The sequence below is a fragment of the Ambystoma mexicanum genome, chromosome 4p (genome assembly GCF_040938575.1).
Source record: "Ambystoma mexicanum isolate Mex_15411 chromosome 4p, UKY_AmexF1_1, whole genome shotgun sequence".
Lineage (NCBI taxonomy): Eukaryota > Metazoa > Chordata > Amphibia > Caudata > Ambystomatidae > Ambystoma > Ambystoma mexicanum.
In genome coordinates, this window is record NC_090927.1 from 27,624,526 (window position 1) to 27,650,602 (window position 26,077).

The window sequence follows — 26,077 nt, forward strand, 5'->3', positions numbered from 1 at the left end:
CTACCCTCCGCTCTCCCAGGCCAGGTATCAGTCATCTGCAGTGCGGGCCCACAGGGGCAGTTCGAGAGTCATCTGGACCATCTGGGTTGGTTGATGAGGAGTCACATGGAGTCTTACCTCCTGTTCCCATCTTTAGTGTGGATGTAGCATGGCAGGATGACATCTGCATCAGAGGGCAGTGCCTGATGTTGTGGTGGCCGACAGAATGCCTTGGCTTCATAGAAACCTAGCAAGTAAAATAAAATAAAATAAATAGATGATTTTGATTGGAATCGGCATGTAAATTCCAAGATGTCATTTGTACTGTGAATATTTAATAGGAAATGGTCTTATTGTAAAAGTTCTTCAAAGACACAATCACCTTCTTGTTCCTCAGTGTGTATATGAGAGGGTTGAAAGCTGGAACCACCTGGCCATAGAATAAAGCCAACGCTTTGTGCTTCTCTGACGAAACACGTGACTTGGGCCTTACATAAATCACCATGGCTGTCCCATAGAAGAGAGTCACAAGCACCAGGTGAGACCCACAGGTAGAGAATGTCCGGTGCCTGCTCTCCGTCATCGGCATTCTCAAGATGGTGGTGATGATCCGGACGTAGGTGAAGAGAATCAAGAGCAGGGGCATCAGAAGACTGAGAAGAGCCAAAGCAGGAGATGAAATGTAAGAGTAATGGACGTCCATGCAGGTCAATCGTGAAAGAGCTTCTGCTTCACAGACAATGTGGTCAATGATGTTATGTCCACAGAAATGTACCACTGGAAGTACAACCACTGACGACAGTGCCATGAGAAATCCTCCGGCCCAGGTAAGAATCGCAAGCTTGATACAGGCTCTGGTAGTCATAATCTGCTGGTAGTGTAAAGGTATACAGATAGCCACGTAGCGGTCCCACGCCATCACTGCCAGAAGGAAGCATTCTGTTTCACCCAACGAGAGGCCAATGTACATTTGAGTTATGCATTGAGCATAGATAATGGTGACCCTATCCCTCATTAGACCTTGCAGGATGGTGGGACCACTAATCGATGAATAGCAGAGATCCAGAAATGACAGGTTACAAAGAAAGAAGTACATGGGGGAGTGAAGGCGAGCATCAGTCACAGTCGCTAGGATGAAGAGGCTGTTTGCAGTGAGGGTGAAGAGATAAACTACCAGGAGCACCGCGAAGAGCACAAGCTTGGTATGTGGATAGTAGGAAAATCCTAACAGAATAAATTCTGTCACCTGAGTTTCATTTGGGTTTTCCATGACATCCCGCTCAATGATCTGCAGAGTGAAAAATACAATCATTAGAAATTCACCAAAAAAGGAAGAAATCATCAAAGACTCACAGGCAAAAATACAGTGTTATTATATGGAGCCTAAAATGTTACAATAACAGAAAGAAGAGATACAACCTTCGAGACCACAACTGGAGGAGGGTTGCGGTCTAAGTGATTGTATTCTGCTCTACTCTTTCTTTCCTTAAGGCAAATGCATTAGACTACTGGGTTGCTGCAAATTATGGCTTGACCTGAAGGTGGGTAATACAAAAGCTCAATGAGAACCCATCTTCTTCGTGAACCCCAAGTTGGTGTGTGAGATGTGTTAAATGTAGAAAACCCTTCTATAGACAGGCATGCCAGGCACTGCCCTAACAGCACATGGAAGGTGGATTTCACTTGGCCCACTTTGCATCCATAGTCCTTCACTGAAGATGCAGAGGGTGTCTCCCGATTGGACTCGTCAAGGGAAGACCAGTCAATGAAGTGGGTCTTCCATGTGCATCTCACCTGCGGTGACCCAGTATAGAAGAGCATGAAATCCCTTCTGTCTGTAGCCCCTGAAATCTGACTCTAACATAGCTTCACTCAGCCCCTTGCTCTACGTGCTCAGAATTGCATTTTGGACCACATGACATCTGCCAGGAATATATACTGAGCTTTTTCCAATGTGTGCAAACTCAAACAATATAGCTTGAATTAAATACCTATGTATCCATCAATAAATTAATCAAGACTGAGTTTGCCTTTCCATCCCTAACCTGTATCTGCTGTCTGTTATGCTCTTTATACACAGTCTCTGCATCGATTGTGTGCTCTAGAAGCACTTTGAAGCGTCTTCTATGTGCTAGGTTGAATTACCAGTAAACATCTTGGACCCAATAACTGGACAAATGCAAGGAACATGGTAAAATACTGCTTCAGTCTCAATAAAAGAAAGTAGGGAGATATAACAGCTATCAAAATAGATGCATGCATATTCACACTTTATCTTGCTTGTACAGAGTTTATGTACTTTTACGTACGTCATTTATGACGTCATCCTAGGTGGAATTTGCAAAACCTATTGACAGGAGGGATTGGATTAGGGGAACATATCTACTTATAGAATTATATATGGGTTAATATCTCATTGGCTGCCCCTTGTCTGTAGGACACGCCCTGAGCTACGTCTACATACGTAATATACTGATTATAGCAGAGAATATGGCAGCGAGTTGGCAAATGCAACATTGTATGTAAAAGTGCGTGGCAGGCTTTTTGATTGGTTAGCACCATCCAACCTTTGACTTTCGGCTTGTTTAGCAGCACATGAGCAAAAACTAAACCTAGGTGCTCGAGATGGTCAACTATTGTTCAATGGTCAATATGGTCAATATAGTTCTTTCCTTGTTTTCCCAATCAGTCCATCTTGTTTCATCAACCTGATCCTTAGCCAAAGTTTTCTGTTTGTAGTTGACCTCGTAGTCTGCTCACTGTTCTGGCACGTTCAAGGGTTTGTGAGCACACCACTATCTTAGCTTGAGGCTCTAATGAATAGTCTTTGTTGTTTACTTCTGAGTCACGTGTGAAGAGACCTAAAATGTGTCCATTTCAGCCTTCCATTTAGTGCCATTTGATTTTACTAAACAGGGTGCCATTATCCTGTATGGCCTTTAGAGACATGCTCACCCCACCTCACATAGGCTTTCACCGTCGTGGTTGTCCAACACTTGGCACCTGCATATGTCCTTGTCTCTCCTAATCTTAGCCGGTTTATGTCTTACGCACATGGTCTGTTCATTTGACTCCCTTTGTGCCTTGCACCCATCTCTGGAAATAGACGTCTTGATCCCAGGCCAAGGTACTCTCTTATTCTGCACACAAACATAGTGTCACCATCAGTTCTTCAATTTGCAATTATAGGCTCGTATTTTGAGGTAGCAGGGTTGATTCTTAACACAGGCCATTGTGCATTTTCTTCCAACTGCCGTCCTAAATGTTATGTATATACCTCTTTTCAGCAAACCTCTATATGCCTCTTCTACCTTGCGTTACGGTGTATTTACAGTTATTGGTCAGCAAGTTACTTCATCTTCTTACATTCACGATTATTTAGTCTTTAGGTACTCTTTAACCATGTGCCTGCTGCCTCCCTATCCTTCTGAGTGTGTGTATCCCTGATATTCTATCCTTCTGTAACCGTCTGCATCTGCTGCATCCATATCCTCACAAGTGAATTCTCGACATTCTTTCCTTCTGACTGTAATTATATGAATGTACCCTATGAGATTCCATCCCTTACCAGGTTCTGTGTGGACAGTTGGAATGGTGCCCTGGAAGCCGAGTGCTTTCCCAAGTGGATGGGTGGCCTGGGCAGTGGCATGGAGAAGATCCTCAGGGAACTCTCCCTTTGTCCAAGTTGTTTGGCAGGGGTCAGTCACAGTAGCATCCCCATACACCCGCCCCAGCTTATGCTAACTACTCTCAGTCCCCTTCCCCAGTAGTAATTAAAGCATGGAAAGATAATGATACAACTTTAGTTTTCCAACTGAAATTTTATTTTTAAAAAGAACGACAAAACCTGATGTAATGGTGGATTATGGATCCAATACCAGCCTTGGGCCGACCCTATCATAAAAGGCTCAGGAAAGGCTGCTGTATCCAGTCGCGCACTTTACCAAGCACTTAAATCCGGCTGAATGCAACCACTTACTATAGGGCAAGGAGCTACTGGCCATTACAGAAGAACTCACACATTATCTGGAGGGCTTGTGACATCCAGTCGAAGTATTAAGCCATCTGACCTTTCTGGGAGAAGCCCTGTGTCTTATTCTCTGCCATGAATAGCGGATGTAATTTTCTTTGCTCAATTCATCTTATTGGCCTGGTAAATGACATGATAAAGCTGATGACTTATCCAGGTAGGAATTCAACACAAATACTCAAGTAGAATGATTAGTGATTCTCCCGCCACAGGTTACGCTAGTACTAAGGAATAAAGGCACCTTGTAACAACAGCTTAAACCTTCCTGGCTATCACTGTTGATTGTACATTCATCCAAAATGGCATGGAGAGAACTGCTGTGGGGGTGCCACAACTCTTCATAAAGTGGGCACCCTGGTATAAAAGAGACATGCAAAATGATTCAGCAGTGGTTCTGGGGGCTTCAGATGTGCAAGGACAAAAAAGAACAAGTCCATGACTGTACCTCCTGCACTCAACAGAAGAACAACATGTGCCCGTGCGTCTCTTGCTATCTCTATTATAAGCTTCCCGACCCTGAGAAAGATCACTATTTATTTTGATAAATGGTATCGCCCCTCCAAGTAGAAGATGGGCCTTTAGTCTATGTTCGACACTTACACCAAGATGGGTCACTTTGTTGTGTTTAACACACTTCCCTCAGCAGACACTCTAGCGTTCCACTTCATTTAACGTGTAGTTCTGCTGCATGACCTGCCTGAGATATAGTTTCCCACTGAGCATTACAGTTTACAGCCAATTCCTGGCATGTGTTAGCAAGACTGTTAGGCTTTTAAGTACTGCATGTCATTGCATTTCATCCACAGTCTGCTAGATAGACTAAAAGGGTTAATCAGGTCTTGAACAATATTGAAAACTGTTAGATCAGTCATACACAAGACAATGGGAGTAATCCACTCCCTTTGGCAAATTTGTGTACAATAACCACTATCATGCTTCCATCAATATTACCTGCACATGCACTAAGTGCTAGTTATGTGCCAGAGGTTGCAAAATAAAAACTAGATGGTGTAACATAGCTAAAATCGATCTGCAGAAAATGAAGGAACTTAACAAGAAATATGCAGATATGGGGAGGAAAGATAACTCAGTGCAACGATTGGGTCTTGGAAGAAAAACTGCACGGCCAACACAGGTTTGAATCCCGATCCCACGCTAAGAAACCACTGCCCGGTATAAAGAGTGTTATAAAAGAACAGTTACAATGGAGACTGGCCTCATGGTTTGCTGTCAAACTCATCCAAAAACATAATTTCCTAAAACATTTTTTTATTTTATTAAGTGTTTGTTTGTTTGTTTGTTTGTTTATTTGGTAATGCACACCAAACCCGAGGGTAGCTGGGCGCAGCAGATAAGAATTCTTAAGGCTTGGTTACAACATGGAATCAATACAGTGCAAGCAGAGAAGATACACGTGGAATATGGCGAGGGATGGTACAGTAGATTACATACATTCATAGTCAGGTATATAGGTATGTATTACATGGTGTCCAGGAGTCATATATCCTTGGAATGCAGCCAGTTTAAGGTGTTACGTCTGATGCTGAGATAGGACTGATCATTTCTGAGGGTCAGAGGTAGTGCATTCCAGTTTTGTGAGGCTTTCACTGTGAAACTACATCCTCCCAATTTGGTTAACTTGAATCTAGGTATCTCTAGACAGTGGGAGTTGGCCGCTCTGGACGGGAGAGTCGAGGTTCTTCTGATCATTTTCTCTGTGAGGTATGGGGGGACTGCATTATTGAGGCATTTGAAGATGAGTGATATGCTTTTAAATAAGATCCTGTCGCTTATCTTTAACCATTGGGGGTCTCTTCTGAAATTGGAGATGTGTTCTCTATTGGTCAGATTCAGGGCAGTTCTCAAGGCATTATTTTGAAGTATTTGTAAATTGTTGAGGATATGTTTGTTAGCTTCTAGATATAGCATTGCAGTCATCTAGTTTTGACAATATTGAAGCATTGGCGATGGTGATACAGCTAACTTCAGATAGAAATGGACGGCAGGCTCTGAAGAGTTTGCCTGTGTAGGCAGTGGAGGAGGCCAGGGAATTAGTTGGAGTTTAGTTTTTTTAGGTTGGCTTTGGAGCCAAGGATCAAGATCTCGGTTTTGTCGTCATTCAGGCAGAGGCCATGGGATGCCAGCCATTCCTGAATGAGGAGGTATATATAATTTACCAAGGCTGTATCCTCGTGAAAATTGCACAAAAGGGGAATGAGAATCTGGGTGTCATCTGCATAGTTAGTGTAGGTGACACCCAGGCTGTCCAATTTGTCGAATAGGGGCTTGGTAAATCTATTGTACATAGTAGGCGATATGCCGAGGGGGAGAAGACTCTCATTGTTCTGTTTGCTAAAAAGTGTCTATGGTCAAAAGACTTTTACACTAAACACAGCACATCAGATAAGAAACATTACTGTAAGAACGTATGTCCACTCCAAAAGAATACTTTTCATGCGGTTTATTTTAGGCTAAACGCAGACCCCCAGCTCTGCCTTCCTCATGCTAGGACAGCAACGACTGGGAACAGAACAGTATTCAAGTCTAAACATTCCACACTGCATCACATAACATCACGCAGGAACATTCTGCACATTGCATGACATTATGCAGAGAATACTAACTACATAATAAACTACCTCATCTATCTACTATTTACACCAGCTACATTACAATTCAACAACAATTCATCAACATTAGATAGAACACAAAAAGACAAAAATTGTTTAAAATACATCACCAATTAAAACAGTTACGGAATGACATCCATTAACTTAACAAAACAAAACCAATGATTTACCCATAAGGATTCAAGCAATTTGCCTCAAGACCATTATTCCAGAGGATATGTCTTATATTTTGCAGAATGACATTTTGAGGCTTTGCAAAGAAGGAGGGACTCACAAGGTAGCTACAGTTTTTTCTCTTTTTGCCAAATATGAAATGCTGCAGCAGTTGTTACCATGGATCCTGCACAATGGATGGCGCTCCAGAACTGATTGGATGTGTGACCTCTACATTCTGAATATCCCTTTTCATACAGGAGGTGGAGCCTGCTACATTACGTGAGCAGTTGCCGTGCTGATTCCACCACCACCCGGCTAGGGGCAACATAAAAGGTCATTTGTTGCCAGGCCAGACTGGGTCCCAATATTCTCCCAAACAGGAAGCGCAGCTAAACATAGAGACAGAAAAAGAGAACCAATTGAGGGCAGTAAGTATTGACCAAATAGTCACAAGGTGTGTTTAAATACAATCCTTGGGTGGAATAAAGAAGGTATTCGCTCTTACTTGCAAGATAATCAATGGACTTAGAACGGTCATAGTCCCTAGACATTATATCAAAATCCATAGCATGGACTTCTCCCAATGAACTGGGCAAGGCTTTCATGCCTATATTCCTGCAATAGTTTAGAACACGTTTTTACATTTCAGAAAACCAAATGCTGCACCCAAAGTAACGTGAGTGATCATTGGCTCGATGTAAGAGTCTACCATTTTCGCTGAAACAGATGTTACCCCACAATTTACAGACAGACATTACCAGAGTACGTCCAGAGAAGGCAGCCTCAGTTCTAAAGGCAGGGCTTCAACTGAAACAGAGTTGGGAAGGCCAAGCAATGATCTAAGAAGTTTGGCCTCCAGTTTCTTAAGCAAGTTATGGATCCCAGTGGCAACGTTTCCAAAGCATACAGGATACCAGGAACCATGGATAGCCTGAATGCAGACAACTCTGCCTCCATAGATGGCCCTCCCTGTCTGTGTATCACCTCTCCTTCCTGACTACAACCATTAAAATTGTGTGAGATGTACATGCCAAGATATTTATAGGTCTCGACTTGTTCCAAGCTACAACTTCCCAATTGCCAGGTAAACTTCTTCCCCCGATAGGCACCCTTGCCAATGGTCATGATTTTAGTTTTGCCTGTATTCACACAGAGACCGTTAAGATCGGCCTATTCCACCAGCGTGTTCAGTGGACACTGAAGGCCCAATGGAGTGCGGTCAAATATAACGGTACCATCTGAATAAGTCAGAGAGCGTAACTTCTTGCCCCCATTAAGTAGGTGGAAAACTTTGTACAGCCTCTAGGGCTGAAACAAAGTCAGCCACATAGAGATTGTATAGTGATGGGGTGAGAACCCAACCCAGTTTGAGGGGAACAGTTGTGGGAATGAATCTTGTAAACTCGCCATCCTGTGTCAGCCTCACCCTCACAGTAGTATCCTTATGCAACAGCCTAATAAAATATAGCAGAGAAGGATCCAGGCCCCATGCAGATAATTTTTCCCACAATCTTCCCCTATCTACTGTACGAGACGCAGAGCTATAGTCCACAAAGCACAAATAAAGGTTGGCGCCTGGATCATGTAGGGTGTCTGAAATGAGCGTGAGGAGTGCCCATATAGCATAGCGGGTGCCGTGCCCTTTCCTAAAACCCATTTGGGTGCAGTTTAATATGGACTTTGTTTGAGAGAATATGTTTGAACTACTCTCCAACATGGCCAGTAACTGGTAATTACAGGGGTCTGTTTGGGGCTCTTTCCTATAAACAGGAATCAATATTGATTCTAGCCACATTGAAGGATATACACAAGTCCCACATACATGTAAAAACAAGGCCCGTAACAAGCCAGCCCAATAGCAGGGATCATTCATAAGGAGAGCGTTACATAGGCCATCTGGGCCCAGGGCTCTTGATGATTTTAACTTCACAATTAGTGTAACAATGTCTGCCTCTTTAACATAATGAAAGACTTTTGTGCGGATCTTGTAGTTCTTACCACAGGAGGTTTAAGCTCAGAGGTCGAGAAACAGGTTTTGGCAATATGCGTGGCCCAAGTCTTTTCAGAGATGCCACACACCAAACGGTCAGAGTTGACAGTGCTAAGGTTTCTTAATAGGTCTTAGAGTCTTAAGTATTCTATCAATGGTTGTGCAGATGCGAGCATTTTCATGATGATGAGGATGACATCAATATGTCATCATCATCATCATCTCAGAAGAAACTAAAACCTCACTTTCTGGGTCCATTTCATATCATGAAACTCATATTTGCACTGACCGTGAAGTTACCATTGCCCGATACACCCTGTGTATTACTTATGAAAAAAGCCTGGATGTCACACAAGCACCCCCACCTATTCATGATTCAGGAAACAGGGTCGTCCAACACATCCTAGACTCCAGACATGTGAGTTAGAGAATCTTGTTCATCGGAACTGTTGGTGCTCTGAGTAAAGGACCTCTAAGCCTAGCATGTCCATCACAGCCAACAGGCTGCTGTGTTTGCTTCATGTTGAATCCCAGACCTTCCGGGATGGGGGGGGGTGGCTGGTTAGTGTCAGAGTTCACGAGCAGCAGCACAGCTAGGAGATCCAGATGCACACAGCGTACGGCCATTTAGAGGACACAGGAGCAATTGCAGGCGCCTTGCATCAAGCGTCTTCCCATTGGCTAGCCCCAACACGCTGCCATGCAGTTCAGCTCCTCTTCCTACTTCACCTGAATCCCAGAGGGTTTTTAAGGAATACACAGATGCTGAATGATCCTCCCAGCCTTCGGCATACTGCCTGCTCCTGCTCTGTACTCGAACATCAGCCACTAGCCCAGGAGGTTTTTGCGACCACCATTCCGCCTCTACCATTTGTTTTTTTTGGCCTCATACACCAATACATGCAGTCACTTCTGGCATGCGCGGCTGCCATTAACTGGGGTTCCTCTGCACTTGTGCTACTGTTTTACTTGCTGGAAGCTGTTCCTAGCATAAACTTTCTGACTCACTCAAACTCCTTCTCCCGCTGTGGCTAGGCTACTCATGAGCGCCCCTGAGCTCTACACCTGCTTTGGAGCCATTTACTGAGCTCTATAAACCTCCTAGGCCCAATCCATCTGTATGAGTACCAGTGGACAAGTTCATTGGCCAAGCCTGTTACCCACCCACAGCATTATTTGTGTTTCTTTCCTGCTGCTTTCCCCTGCTCTATGGTTACCCTGTACTCAGCCATTGAAGAGATTTCTCCCAAGGCCTAAAAAGCTTGTCAGCCCAGAAACCTATTTCGCTTTCCCGGTTAGTGTTGTAGGTTGCTGGGACTGCCCATCCAGTTATGTGTTGGGGTGTCGAGATTCCTCTAGGCCTTGGGAGATAGGATGAGTTGTGATACTATATAGCACCCAGTTCTAATAGTGTCTCATTGTCTACACAGCCCCTTTAATTTCTGACACTGCTCCAGCCCCCCTCCAGCTACTGTCCGCTCAGCCTATTCCTGATCAAAAGGGTTCTGGCAGGAAAGGCTGTTCATAAAATGCTATCTGGCAGAGCAAGTTGGTCGACGTACAGCTCACATTCTCAGCTGCACACAGGTGCATGCAGCGACACAGCAGCAGGGGCAGGAAGGATGCCGGAGATAATTATGCAGAGGGGGCAGTAAAGGGTTGAGGGTGTTCATATGGGAAGCTGACAGGGAGTTTGGTGGGGCCCGGAAAGGACAAGTGGGGCCGACACAACAAGTCATTAGGCCCCTCGGCACCTCCAAAAAATGAGAAGAATCTGCAGCCTGCGATTGAGGAGACCCAGAGAATGGTTAAAGGCAACACCAAAGAGGGGCCGCTGTAGTGAGGCATTCTCAGTGCAGGATTGCAGACATGCAACTTTATCAAGGCAAAAGAAAGACAAAGAACCAAACAGTTCCATGGATGATCCTATTGGTGGTTGTGGTTCTTGATTCAACCTCACCCCTTGGTTCAGCCGGGTGCAGACCTTAGTGTTCATCCCCATGCAATTTCTGGTGAGTCTTTTTCTCAGAACTATGTCACTTCTGATTTCTGCGTGAAAGATATTTTATTTGATAGGTTTAAATTATAGATGCACATTAGGAAACATACTAATTTAATATCCCCTGTAAACAGTGCCACTCCACCGTTCTGGCCAATAAACAGACAGTGGTTTCTCAAAACTGGAATTGTAGTTAAAATAATTAAGCCAATTCAAACAAAGATGGTCTCCAGCTTTAAAACCAAGGAAATCACTACAATGTTATTAACACATAAAGAAAATAAGCCAATAAAACTAAATTCTCCACACCCACATGGATCTTGCTAACATCAGTTCACACAAGCAACCATTTCCATGATCAATTCTACATATATATTATACTCTAAAAGATACTAGGCATTTTAAATACACCCCTTCTATGATTGCTTCTATCTTAGCAAAACAGTATACTTCGACGATAGCATTGTTGCTTATCGGCAAGTGAATGTACATGTTAATATAGAAACATTTCAAAACTCTTCAAAAACACTTGATTTTCTCCAGTATTAAAACAAGTACAGTATCAGAGTAACAGATAACATTTATAAACACATATTAATTCTAATTGCCACCCCTACAGACATGTGGGGTTGTGAATGTATAGGCTATGTGCAGGCCATTTAAATGTAGACAGGAATCCATTGCATCAAACTCCTACAGGTTTAGGATTAGGAAAAGAATGCTCTCTCCGGGATTGTTCCTCTTCTACGCATGTGTGTGCAGCTTTATCTGAACATGTGTATGTAACTTTCATCCTATATATGTGTGCAACTTTCAAACTCTGCATGTATATTTGTGCATGGCTTTCACTGTACATGTTTGTAGTTCTCCATCTGTTCATATTTGTTTGCCTTCTCATCTGCAGGTTTTTAGTTGGAGATGTAATAGTATCCAATGAAATGTACCATGTTAAAAGCACCATTTCACTGTGACATTACACATAGCTCTACCTGTGTATTTCAAGATAGGGGACTACAGGGGTTCCAATTTCCTATGAATAGGATGAATTCTCTGTGCTAATTTCTGTTGCAAAAACATATAATACATGGGTAGACTTTCACCAGCCACAAATGTTCATGATATCTCATTAGATGATTCTGTGTAATAAATACAGTATAGACCGGATGAGCCTAGTCTGGCATGAGCAAAGGACTCTATTTTAACTTAGTATAATTCTACAAAAACCCTATACATTCAGGTTTTACAAAACACTGTCAGTTTCCAACTTTGCATCTCAATAAAAAAATGCATTTGGTTTTAAGGTAATGACATCTCAATTTGCATGTAATTTAAATGGGAGATTTTGAGCATCATATTTAACACTGTCCCTGTATATATGTCACAAGAGCATTCCCCTTGATTCCCAGCCCATTTGATTCCCAGGATATTACTATGGCTAACACTATGGACAATTTGGAGTTATATTGGGGGTTTTATACTTACATTTTAAATGTGGTTTCTTATTTTTGGAGAAACAGCTTAGACCATAAATCTGGAATTGCTGCATTAGCAAGGTCCTTTTTAGCTGGCTGTTTGCTACCCAGTTTCCAATGTGGGCTGATCAGCTCTCTCTCTGAAAGGATGTCTGTTCCTTTTATCCAGCCTGCCTGGAAACCAGTCATCCAGGGAAATGCAGACATGTTCCCCAGCCACCTCCTTCTAGCTTCATCCAGAAACATGCATTAATATTCATCACCCAATCTTTCCATATAATTCTGTGTGCAATATATGATAGAATCCTCAGCTCCTCCCACATCTTGTGCCTTTGGAAGGAGTGGATCTTCCCTCCAAGTCCCATGACTGCAAAGGTGGGAGGAAATTGCGCTCCTCATGTTATGGAGAGGCAATTTGTTTAATTGCAATAAAAGTTGATTAATATTTACTAGTTTACTGAAATATACATCTATTCAAATTGTAGATCACAAGGAACAATTCAAATGTTAAATACTCCTAAATTGAGTTATTTCCACTGATAATAATGTTTCCCATTTATCTTCATTTTTTCCAATAGGCCCCAGGCAAAGTTTATGTTGGGTGAAAGACACATTTTGTATCTATGATTTACAATTAGCCTCATATTTCCAAAAGCTTCCCTTATAAAGTTGATATGTGTTGATGATTAAACTTTGGGGTTGAAATGCACACATTTGTAAATTTCCTGTTCAGTTTATGAGAAAACAAATGCGGACTTCGGTCAACAGAGGTCACTGGTGATACACCCCACGCACAATTTCCTCCATTAAGGCACTTCACTTCCAGGCTAGTTTCTGTGGCTTTTCCATAAAGATCAGATAATCTGTCTCATGACCTTAGCTAAATGGACTTCATGCCGGGACTGCATTTAATATATGTACTTTGTACTTCATGGGTCGAGGTCAATTTGCCAGCACTCTGTCAGGGTTTTATGAGGCCTGGGCTTAGAACTAGTTTAAAAATCAAGAAGCAGGTCCTCACTCTGGCCTCATATATTGTGATGTGGCTGGGGCTGTAGGAGTAGGAGAATTCTAGGTCAACTCAAGTCAACACCAAGGTTTATGTTTGGGTATTACTCATTTCAAGCTAAATAAAATAGAGTATTACTCAAAGTAGCGTGAAATGCATGGAAGAATACAATGGGACTTCGATTAATGCTGCTTTTCTACATTGCACTTTGCATTATTTTAGTTAAAAGCAAAACATTTACAAAATACAATAATTGAAAACAAATGACAGGTTATTGCAATATACACGTGGATTTTTCTGCTATAAAGTGGATCCAGGTACATAACACTTTGATGAAATCCAGGCCTTGTTCATTTATAACTCCAATAAGCAGGCCAGGGATTTGCCTTTTTACATGTGACACAGTTCCCAATTTAATGTGTATTGTTTGTGTCATAATGATTAGGCAATAGTTGAGAAAATGTGCAATTTACATTTGTGTCTTTAATGGATGGAAACAGACCTTTTTGAACTTTTACATGAAGAAAGTTCTGAATAAATAATCACAGTTCTCAGCATTTCCTTAGCACCTGTCTGTCTGCTATCCAGGAGTGGTGTGTCGCCAATGATTTCTGCCTTAATGCCAGTAAGACTGAGATTCACCTCTTTGGCACACCTGCTCCCTCCTTTCCTGTCACTCTGTGGCTGGCCTCTCTTGACCCTCTCCATGCTCCCACCTGTGAGGCTAAAACCTTCGGGGTCATCTTTGACTCCACACTCTCCTTCTCTCCTCACATCTCTGACGTCTCCAAGAAGTCACACTACCAGCTGCACCTCCTCAGAGGTAGTCTTCCTTTACTCTCCTTTCCCAAAGCTCACTGTCTCCAGAGCTATTGTTCTTTCTAGGCTAGACTATTGCAACAGCCTCTTTCTAATTCTGCCTGCTTCTACTCTCCGCCCCCTGCAATTCATCCAGAACAGGACTGCAAGACTTGTCCTTGGCCTCAAGCCCAGGGGTTCGTATCTCTCCAGGACTGAAATCTCTGCATTGGCTCCCTGTGGCTGTGAAGATTAAGTTCAAACCCCTCTGCATTGTCCACAAGGCCTTATGGGGCCTGGGGGCTTCAATACCTTCAACTCTCTCTTAATAAATATCTTCCTTCTCAAGCTCTTCGCTCATCCGCCTCCAGCTCCCTCAGGGTCAGTTGCTTCACCAAGCAACTAGTTGCTGGTAGATCACTTTCTTCGGGTGGGACCTCCCTTTGGAACAGCCTCCCTGCCTCTCTGAAACTTGAGGAGAACCATCTCAGTTCCGGAAGCACCCCAAGACCTTCCTCTTTGCTTTTGCTTCCTCTCCTCCTCTCCCCTGCTGACCTCCTGGCTGAACCTGAAACTTAACTGGCTACCTGGCTACCCTCTGATCTCGGGCTCAGGTCCCTTTCCCACCAGTTGCACACCTGCACTGCACCCCTGGAACCCCTTGCAATCGGGGACTGTTTCTGTATCCCTACAGCCCCCTACCAGCACTTGACACCTGATGTCCGCACTTACCCTTGCGCTTGCCACTGGCTGCCCGCACTTTTTATTCATTTAGTGTCTTATTTATTTTACTGTTCATCCTATGCACTGCACTGCTCCCTTCCCCTTTCTCCAGCACTTCTCCCCTTCCCCCTCCTATGCACTTGCACGATCTACATGTAACCTGGCATAGTAGGATCGTTGTGTCTGTCTTCCCTTTGTTCCCCCTCCCTTGCCTCATCACGCCTTGAAACACTTGTATATAGGGACGTTATAAATGCCATATCATATATCATACCAACCAGCTAGTCGCTTGGTTCAATTAAAAGGCCTTAAAATTGCTGCAGTTTGTGGGATTTGCTTTTACTTTGTTAAAAAATGTTCTCGGTGCACGCAGTTACTTGCATTTTGCTTTTTACAGGAACACACTTTTCACCATGGCAGCGAGCATGGCGCAAGATGTGAAATCCAACAAAAATGGTGCGAATGGTGCATTTTTCACTCTTTCAGAAAGGTGTTTTATTAGTTAGTGCACTTTAAGAAAACGATCTGCTCTGCATTTTCTCTCTCTCCTGCATCTGATGCTATGCTCCAGCCCAAGCCCTGCCCCAGCCCACACGGCTGCCGGCTGAACATGGATCTATTCAAGCATGAGTTCATTTCTGAGTCATCATGATGTCAAGAGGTGGTGACGGATATATACTTCCGTACCCTGTACATTTGACTGGCCATCACCTCATCTTAAAGTGATCATATACATACACCCCTAGTCTCTAATGCTGGCTAGCAATGACATCAGGTCAAAATGACTGAAACCATATCCCCCTAGTCTGTAATACTGACTGGTGATAATGTCAGAGTGTAATGACTGGAGACATACACCCCTAGTCTCTAATGCTGGCTAGCAATGACATCAGGTCAAAATGACTGAAACCATATCCCCCTAGTCTGTAATACTGACTGGTGATAATCTCAGAGTGTAATGACTGGATACAGACATCACTATTCTGTGATGCTGACTGGGAATGATGTAAGAGTGTAGTGACTAATAGATACAGCCCACGTCTGTGCTGTTGACTGTTTAAGATGCCAGAGTGCACTGGCCAAATACATACACCCATACTCTCTGATGCTGACTGGTGATGATGTCAGAGTGCAATCAATCTACCTATTACTTTTGAGTGTCTTACAAACAACAAAAGGAACACATACTGTGTGAAAACAATCCATTAATACTTTCTCCATACATGATCCATAACATTGTGAATATAATGTCGAACATACCTTTTATTGGACTAATGGAAAATATTCTGCTGGGATGGGAGAGGCATAAGGTTTCGATGCCCCAGAGACTTCTTGGGCACATCTCTTTCAGAGGAAGTCCAATGGCTGCAGGCAAGAGTATGAAAGAGAGGCAACCCTGCATAGCACCGCGTCTACATAATCATACATTTGGAAAGAAACAAACATATACTTAAACTTTGGGAATCAGTTATCTTCACCAGTGCAGGGAAATTAGCTGTCAGGCAGGGATATATTATTAACCCAGGGCTCTGCATGTAATGTGTCCAAACATGCCGGGGAATTAGATTTCAGGCAGGGAGATATTATTCACCCAGGGCTGTGCATGTAATGTGTCCAAACATGCAGGGAATTAGATTTCAGGCAGGGAGTTAATATTCACCCAGGGCTTTGCATGTAATGTGTCCAAACATGCAGGGAATTAGATTTCAGGCAGGGAGTTAATATTCACCCTGATATTTGCATGTAATGTGTCCAAACATGCAGGGAATTAGATTTCAGGCAGGGAGATATTATTCACACAGGGCTTTGCATGTAATGTGTCCAAACATGCAGGGAAATTAGCTGTCAGGCGGGGGATATTATTAACCCAGGGCTTTGCATGTAATGTGTCCAAACATGCCGGGGAATTAGATTTCAGGCAGGGAGATAATATTCACCCTGATATTTGCATGTAATGTGTCCAAACATGCAGGGAATTAGCTGTCAGGCGGGGAGATATTATTCACCCAGGGCTGTGCATGTAATGTGTCCAAACCTGCAGAGAAATTAGCTGTCAGGCGGGGAGATATTATTCACCCAGGGCTGTGCATGTAATATGTCCAAACATGCCGGGGAATTAGATTTCAGGCAGGGAGATAATATTCACCCTGATATTTGCATGTAAAGTGTCCAAACATGCAGGGAATTAGATTTCAGGCAGGGGGATATTATTCACCCAGGGCTTTGCATGTAATGTGTCCAAACATGCCGGGGAATTAGATTTCAGGCAGGGAGATATTATTCACCCAGGGCTGTGCATGTAATATGTCCAAACATGCCGGGGAATTAGATTTCAGGCAGGGAGATAATATTCACCCTGATATTTGCATGTAATGTGTCCAAACATGCAGGGAATTAGATTTCAGGCAGGGAGATATTATTCACCCAGGGCTTTGCATGTAATGTGTCCAAACATGCCGGGGAATTAGATTTCAGGCAGGGAGATATTATTCACCCAGGGCTTTGCATGTAATGTGTCCAAACATGCAGGGAATTAGATTTCAGGCAGGGAGATATTATTCACCCAGGGCTGTGCATATAATGTGTCCAAACATGCCGGGGAATTAGATTTCAGGCAGGGAGATATTATTCACCCAGGGCTGTGCATGTAATGTGTCCAAACATGCATGGAAATTAGATTTCAGGCAGGGAGTTAATATTCACCCTGATATTTGCATGTAATGTGTCCAAACATGCCGGGGAATTAGATTTCAGGCAGGGAGATATTATTCACCCAGGGCTTTGCATGTAATGTGTCCAAACATGCCGGGGAATTAGATTTCAGGCAGGGAGATATTATTCACCCAGGGCTTTGCATGTAATGTGTCCAAAAATGCCGGGGAATTAGATTTCAGGCAGGGAGATAATATTCACCCTGATATTTGCATGTAATGTGTCCAAACATGCAGGGAATTAGATTTCAGGCAGGGAGATATTATTCACACAGGGCTTTGCATGTAATGTGTCCAAACATGCCGGGGAATTAGATTTCAGGCAGGGAGATATTATTCACACAGGGCTGTGCATGTAATGTGTCCAAACATGCCGGGGAATTAGATTTCAGGCAGGGAGATAATATTCACCCTGATATTTGCATGTAATGTGTCCAAACATGCAGGGAATTAGATTTCAGGCAGGGAGATATTATTCACCCAGGGCTTTGCATGTAATGTGTCCAAACATGCCGGGGAATTAGATTTCAGGCAGGGAGATATTATTCACCCAGGGCTTTGCATGTAATGTGTCCAAACATGCCGGGGAATTAGATTTCAGGCAGGGAGATAATATTCACCCTGATATTTGCATGTAATGTGTCCAAACATGCAGGGAATTAGATTTCAGGCAGGGAGATATTATTCACACAGGGCTTTGCATGTAATGTGTCCAAACATGCCGGGGAATTAGATTTCAGGCAGGGAGATATTATTCACACAGGGCTGTGCATGTAATGTGTCCAAACATGCTCGGGAATTAGATTTCAGGCAGGGAGATAATATTCACCCTGATATTTGCATGTAATGTGTCCAAACATGCAGGGAATTAGATTTCAGGCAGGGAGATATTATTCACACAGGGCTTTGCATGTAATGTGTCCAAACATGCAGAGAAATTAGCTGTCAGGCGGGGAGATATTATTCACCCAGGGCTGTGCATGTAATGTGTCCAAACATGCAGGGAAATTAGATTTCAGGCAGGGAGATATTATTCACACAGGGCTTTGCATGTAATGTGTCCAAACATGCAGGGAAATTAGATTTCAGGCAGGGAGATATTATTCACCCAGGGCTGTGCATGTAATGTGTCCAAACATGCAGAGAAATCAGATTTCAGGCAGGAAGATATTATTCACCCAGAGCTGCGCATGTAATGTGTCCAAACATGCAGTGAATTAGATTTCAGGCAGGGAGATATTATTCACCCAGGGCTGTGCATGTAATGTGTCCAAACATGCCGGGGAATTAGATTTCAGGCAGGGAGGTAATATTCACCCTGATATTTGCATGTAATGTGTCCAAACATGCAGGGAATTAGATTTCAGGCAGGGAGATATTATTCACCCAGGGCTGTGCATGTAATGTGTCCAAACATGCCGGGGCATTAGATTTCAGGCAGGGAGATAATATTCACCCTGATATTTGCATGTAATGTGTCCAAACATGCAGGGAATTAGATTTCAGGCAGGGAGATATTATTCACACAGGGCTTTGCATGTAATGTGTCCAAACATGGCGGGGAATTAGATTTCAGGCAGGGAGATATTATTCACACAGGGCTTTGCATGTAATGTGTCCAAACATGCAGGGAAATTAGATTTCAGGCAGGGAGATATTATTCACCCAGGGCTGTGCATGTAATGTGTCCAAACATGCAGAGAAATTAGCTGTCAGGCGGGGAGATATTATTCACCCAGGGCTGTGCATGTAATGTGTCCAAACATGCATGGAAATTAGATTTCAGGCAGGGAGATAATATTCACCCTAATCTTTGCATGTAATGTGTCCAAACATGCATGGAAATTAGATTTCAGGCAGGGAGATAATATTCACCCTAATATTTGCATGTAATGTGTCCAAACATGCATGGAAATTAGATTTCAGGCGGGTAGATATTATTCACCCAGGGCTGTGCATGTAATGTGTCCAAACATGCATGGAAATTAGATTTCAGGCAGGGAGTTAATATTCACCCTGATATTTGCATGTAATGTGTCCAAACATGCATGGAAATTAGATTTCAGGCAGGGAGATAATATTCACCCTGATATTTGCATGTAATGTGTCCAAACATGCAGGGAATTAGATTTCAGGCAGGGAGATATTATTCACACAGGGCTTTGCATGTAATGTGTCCAAACATGCAGAGAAATTAGCTGTCAGGCGGGGAGATATTATTCACCCAGGGCTGTGCATGTAATGTGTCCAAACATGCAGGGAAATTAGATTTCAGGCAGGGAGATATTATTCACACAGGGCTTTGCATGTAATGTGTCCAAACATGCAGGGAAATTAGATTTCAGGCAGGGAGATATTATTCACCCAGGGCTGTGCACGTAATGTGTCCAAACATGCAGTGAATTAGATTTCAGGCAGGGAGATATTATTCACCCAGGGCTTTGCATGTAATGTGTCCAAAAATGCCGGGGAATTAGATTTCAGGCAGGGAGATATTATTCACCCAGGGCTGTGCATGTAATGTGTCCAAACATGCAGAGAAATTAGATTTCAGGCAGGGAGATATTATTCACCCAGGGCTGTGCATGTAATGTGTCCAAACATGCCGGGGAATTAGATTTCAGGCAGGGAGATAATATTCACCCTGATATTTGCATGTAATGTGTCCAAACATGCAGGGAATTAGATTTCAGGCAGGGAGATATTATTCACACAGGGCTTTGCATGTAATGTGTCCAAACATGCCAGGGAATTAGATTTCAGGCAGGGAGATATTATTCACACAGGGCTTTGCATGTAATGTGTCCAAACATGCAGGGAATTAGATTTCAGGCAGGGAGATAATATTCACCCTAATATTTGCATGTAATGTGTCCAAACATGCATGGAAATTAGATTTCAGGCAGGGAGATAATATTCACCCTAATATTTGCATGTAATGTGTCCAAACATGCAGGGAATTAGATTTCAGGCAGGGAGATATTCACCCAGGGCTGTGCATGTAATGTGTCCAAACATGCATTGAAATTAGATTTCAGGCAGGGAGATAATATTCACCCTGATATTTGCATGTAATGTGTCCAAACATGCCGGGAATTAGATTTCAGGCAGGGAGATATTATTCACCCAGGGCTTTGCATGTAATGTGTCCAAACATGCAGGGAAATTAGATTTCCGGCGGGGAGATATTATTCACCCAGGGCTGTGCATGTAATGTGTCCAAACATGCCGGGGAATTAGATTTCAGGCAGGGATATAATATTCACCCTGATATTTGCATGTAATGTGTCCAAACATGCATGGAAATTAGATTTCAGGCAGGGAGTTAATATTCACCCTGATATTTGCATGTAATGTGTCCAAACATGCCGGGGATTAGATTTCAGGCAGGGAGATATTATTCACCCAGGGCTGTGCATGTAATGTGTCCAAACATGCCGAGGAATTAGATTTAAGGCGGGGAGATATTATTCACCCAGGGCTTTGCATGTAATGTGTCCAAACATGCAGGGAAATTAGATTTAAGGCGGGGAGATATTATTCACCCAGGGCTGTGCATGTAATGTGTCCAAACATGCATGGACATTAGATTTCAGGCAGGGAGATATTATTCACCCTGATATTTGCATGTAATGTGTCCAAACATGCATGGACATTAGATTTCAGGCAGGGAGTTAATATTCACCCTGATATTTGCATGTAATGTGTCCAAACATGCAGGGAATTAGATTTCAGGCAGGGAGATATTATTCACCCTGATATTTGCATGTAATGTGTCCAAACATGCAGGGAATTAGATTTCAGGCAGGGAGATATTATTCACCCAGGGCTGTGCATGTAATGTGTCCAAACATGCAGGGGATTAGATTTCAGGCAGGGAGATATTATTCACCCAGGGCTTTGCATGTAATGTGTCCAAACATGCAGGGAAATTAGCTGTCAGGCAGGGAGATATTATTCACCAGGGCTTTGCATGTAATGTGTCCAAACATGCAGGGAAATTAGCTGTCAGGCAGGGAGATATTGAAACAATCAGGATGAAGAGATCCTACAAGCAACAAAATGGTTCTGTGTACGTTTATTTATTTCACATTAACACAGAAAGTTTTTTGGTGAATTGACAATTTACTTTACAGAACTTTCGATAAGCACGAAAGTTAGAGAGAACAAACAGACACGGCTGGTTGTAGATAGTGGTAACACAGATGAGTGTCGACTTCAGGGGTATTGAGGTCAAAACTCCACAAGGGTGCACATTTCCTGAAATGAATGAGGTAGAAAACCCCTACTGTGCAGGAAAAAGGCGCCTGAGACTTGAACTGGTCCAAGGCATAGTTCACACAAGGTGCACACAACAGTCTTTACCAAAAACATACACGAGGGGGATGGTACAGTTGTGTCATGGGGAAATTAGATTTTAGGCAGGGAGATATTATTCACACAGGGCTGTGCATGTAATGTGTCCAAACATGCAGTGAAATCAGATGTCAGGCAGGGAGATATGATATCCTGAGGGCTTTGCATGTAATGTTTCCAGACTCTTGAGCACAAAGGGTCTAATAAGTCGAAAAAAACAATGATGCTATTGAAAAGAAATTTAAAAAATGTAAGTTTCAAAGGCACACATTTTCAGAAAGAAAGGATATGCATTGTCACACCTTCTCAACACATCGAAGGTTTTTCATATGTACAGTGGGCTTATAGTTCCAATATGGTAACCAGCCTCCACATTGCCCAACTATAACGCACGCCAGCATCTTCCTCATAGCCACATTTAAATAATTGCATGCAGTGATTGTAATGCCAAACCAGACTAAGAATAGCACCCTGGGCCAGTGTGTTTGGATTAACACATTCTCACATGCTAGTGCATGTTTCTCCAGCCTCCATGCTGTGCCAGGGTCGTAGAGTAGGCCTGCTTGTATGCATGTGCTGGAACCAAAATAGAAATATCCCCTAATATGACAGACAGTGCTGGCTAATAATCAGCGTAGCCTGTGCAGTTGAGCTGTGGTGACGTCAGAGTAGAGTGACCACTTTTATTCACCCCCAGTCAGTGATGTTGGATAGTGATGACCTCAGAGCATAGTGACCATATACATTACACCTATTCTGTGATGGTGACTGGTCATAACATCAGAGTATAGTGACCGGAAGCATAACACCTACTCTGTGAAGTTGAGCACTGATGATGTCAATTAAATCAAAGCATAGTGACCAGATGCATACTCGCCTACTCTATGATCCTGACCGATGATGATATTAGTGTAGAGTGATCCGATGCTTACAATCATATATGGTAAGGCTGAGCAGTAATGATGTCAGAGTATAGTGACTAGATGTGCACTCCCCTACTCTATGATTCTGACTGATGATGATATTAGTGTAGAGTGATCAGATACAAACAGTCATATATGGTAAGGCTGAGTAGTAATGATGTCACAGCATAGTGACTAGATGTGCACTACCCTACTCTATGATTCTTACTGATGATGATATTAGTGTAGAGTGATCAGATGCATACAGTCATATATGGTAAGGCTGAGCAGTAATGATGTCACAGTATAGTGACTAGATGTCCACTCCCCTACTCTATGATACTGACTGATGATGATATGAGTGTAGAGTGATCAGATGCATACAGTCATATACGGTAAGGGTGAGCAGTAATGATGTCAGAGTATAGTGACTAGATGCGCACTCCCCTACTCTATGATTCTTACTGATGATGATATTAGTGTAGAGTGATCAGATGCATACAGTCATATATGGTAAGGCTGAGCAGTAAGGATGTCAGAGTATAGTTACTAGATTTGCACTACCCTACTCTATGATTCTGACTGATGATGACATTAGTGTAGAGTGATCAGATGCATACAGTCATATATGGTAAGGCTGAGCAGTAATGATGTCAGAGTATAGTTACTAGATTTGCACTCCCCTACTCTATGATTCTGACTGATGATGATATTAGTGTAGAGTGATCAGATGCATACAGTCATGTATGGTAAGGCTGAGCAATAATGATGTCAGAGTATAGTTACTAGATTTGCACTCCCCTAATCTATGATTCTGACTGATGATGATATTAGTGTAGAGTGATCAGACGCATACAGTCATATATGGTAGGGCTGAGCAGTAATGATGTCACAGTATAGTGACTAGATGTCCACTCCCCTACTCTATGATACTGACTGATGATGATATGAGTGTAGAGTGATCAGATGCATGCAGTCATATACGGTAAGGGTGAGCAGTAATGATGTCAGAGTATAGTGACTAGATGCGCACTCCCCTACACTATGATTCTTACTGATGATGATATTAGTGTAGAGTGATCAGATGCATACAGTCATATATGGTAAGGCTGAGCAGTAATGATGTCAGAGTATAGTTACTAGATTTGCACTCCCCTACTCTATGATTCTGACTGATGATGATATTAGTGTAGAGTGATCAGATGCATACAGTCATATATGGTAAGGCTGAGCAGTAATGATGTCAGAGTATAGTTACTAGATTTGCACTACCCTACTCTATGATTCTGACTGATGATGATATTAGTGTAGAGTGATCAGATGCATACAGTCATATATGGTAAGGCTGAGCAGTAATGATGTCAGCGTATAGTTACTAGATTTGCACTCCCCTACTCTATGATTCTGACTGATGATGATATTAGTGTAGAGTGATCAGACGCATGCAGTCATATATGGTAGGGCTGAGCAGTAATGATGTCAGAGTATGGTGACAAGATGTGCACTCCCCTACTCTATGATTCTGACTGATGATAATATTATTGTAGAGTAATCAGATGCATACAGTCATATAAGTAAGGCTGAGCAGCAATGATGCCATAGTATAGTGACTAGATGCATGAACCCATACTCTATGATTCTGACTGATGATGATATTAGTGTAGAGTAATCAGATGCATACAGTCATATATAGTAAGGCTGAGCAGCAATGATGTCATAGTATAGTGACTAGATGCATGAACCCGTACTCTATGATTCTGACTGATGATGATATTAGTGTAGAGTAATCAGATGCATACAGTCATATATAGTAAGGTTGAGCAGTAATGATGTCAGAGTATAGTGACTAGATGTGCACTCCCCTACTCTATGATTCTGACTGATAATGATATTAGTGTGGAGTGATCAGATGCATACAGTCATATACGGTAAGGGTGAGCAGTAATGATGTCAGAGTATAGTGACTAGATGTGCACTCCTCTACTCTATGATTCTGACTGATGATGATATTAGTGTAGAGTGATCAGACGCATACAGTCATGTATCGTAAGGCTGAGCAGTAATGATGTCAGAGTGTAGTGACTCGATGCATGCGCCCCTAGTCTGTGATTCTGACTGATGATGATATTAGTGTAGAGTGATCAGACGCATACAGTCATATATAGTAAGGCTGAGCAGTAATGATGTCAGAATGCAGTGACTAGATGCGCACTCCCCTACTCTATGATTCTGACTGATGATGATATTAGTGTAGAGTGATCAGGTGCATACTGTCATATATGGTAAGGCTGAGCAGTAATGATGTCAGAGTATAGTGACTAGATGCGCACTCCCCTACTCTATGATTCTTACTGATGATGATATTAGTGTAGAGTGATCAGATGCATACAGTCATATATGGTAAGGCTGAGCAGTAATGATGTCAGAGTATAGTTACTAGATTTGCACTCCCCTACTCTATGATTCTGATTGATGATGATATTAGTGTAGAGTGATCAGATGCATACAGTCATATATGGTAAGGCTGAGCAGTAATGATGTCAGAGTATAGTTACTAGATTTGCACTACCCTACTCTATGATTCTGACTGATGATGATATTAGTGTAGAGTGATCAGACGCATACAGTCATATATGGTAGGGCTGAGCAGTAATGATGTCAGAGTATGGTGACTAGATTTGCACTCCCCTACTCTATGATTCTGACTGATGATGATATTAGTGTAGAGTAATCAGATGCATACAGTCATATATAGTAAGGCTGAGCAGCAATGATGTCATAGTATAGTGACTAGATGCATGAACCCGTACTCTATGATTCTGACTGATGATGATATTAGTGTAGGGTAATCAGATGCATACAGTCATATATTGTAAGGCTGAGCAGTAATGATGTCAGAGTATAGTTACTAGATTTGCACTCCCCTACTCTATGATTCTGACTGATGATGATATTAGTGTAGAGTGATCAGATGCATACAGTCATATATGGTAAGGCTGAGCAGTAATGATGTCAGAGTATAGTTACTAGATTTGCACTCCCCTACTCTATGATTCTGATTGATGATGATATTAGTGTAGAGTGATCAGATGCATACAGTCATATATGGTAAGGCTGAGCAGTAATGATGTCAGAGTATAGTTACTAGATTTGCACTCCCCTACTCTATGATTCTGACTGATGATGATATTAGTGTAGAGTGATCAGACGCATACAGTCATATATGGTAGGGCTGAGCAGTAATGATGTCAGAGTATGGTGACTAGATTTGCACTCCCCTACTCTATGATTCTGACTGATGATGATATTAGTGTAGAGTAAT

At 42.5% G+C, this 26,077-nt stretch overlaps 1 protein-coding gene across 1 annotated transcript in view; it reads right to left on the reverse strand.

Annotated features, from left to right (window-relative positions):
- Positions 1 to 313: 313 nt before the first annotated feature.
- The window catches only part of LOC138452703 (olfactory receptor 2D2-like), a 61,549-nt gene continuing 35,785 nt past the window's right edge, over positions 314 to 26,077 (reverse strand). The window contains exon 2 of the mRNA XM_069605051.1: positions 314 to 1,267. Within this exon, the coding sequence (XP_069461152.1) occupies positions 314 to 1,267 (954 nt within the window). The remainder of the gene's footprint in view (positions 1,268 to 26,077) is intronic.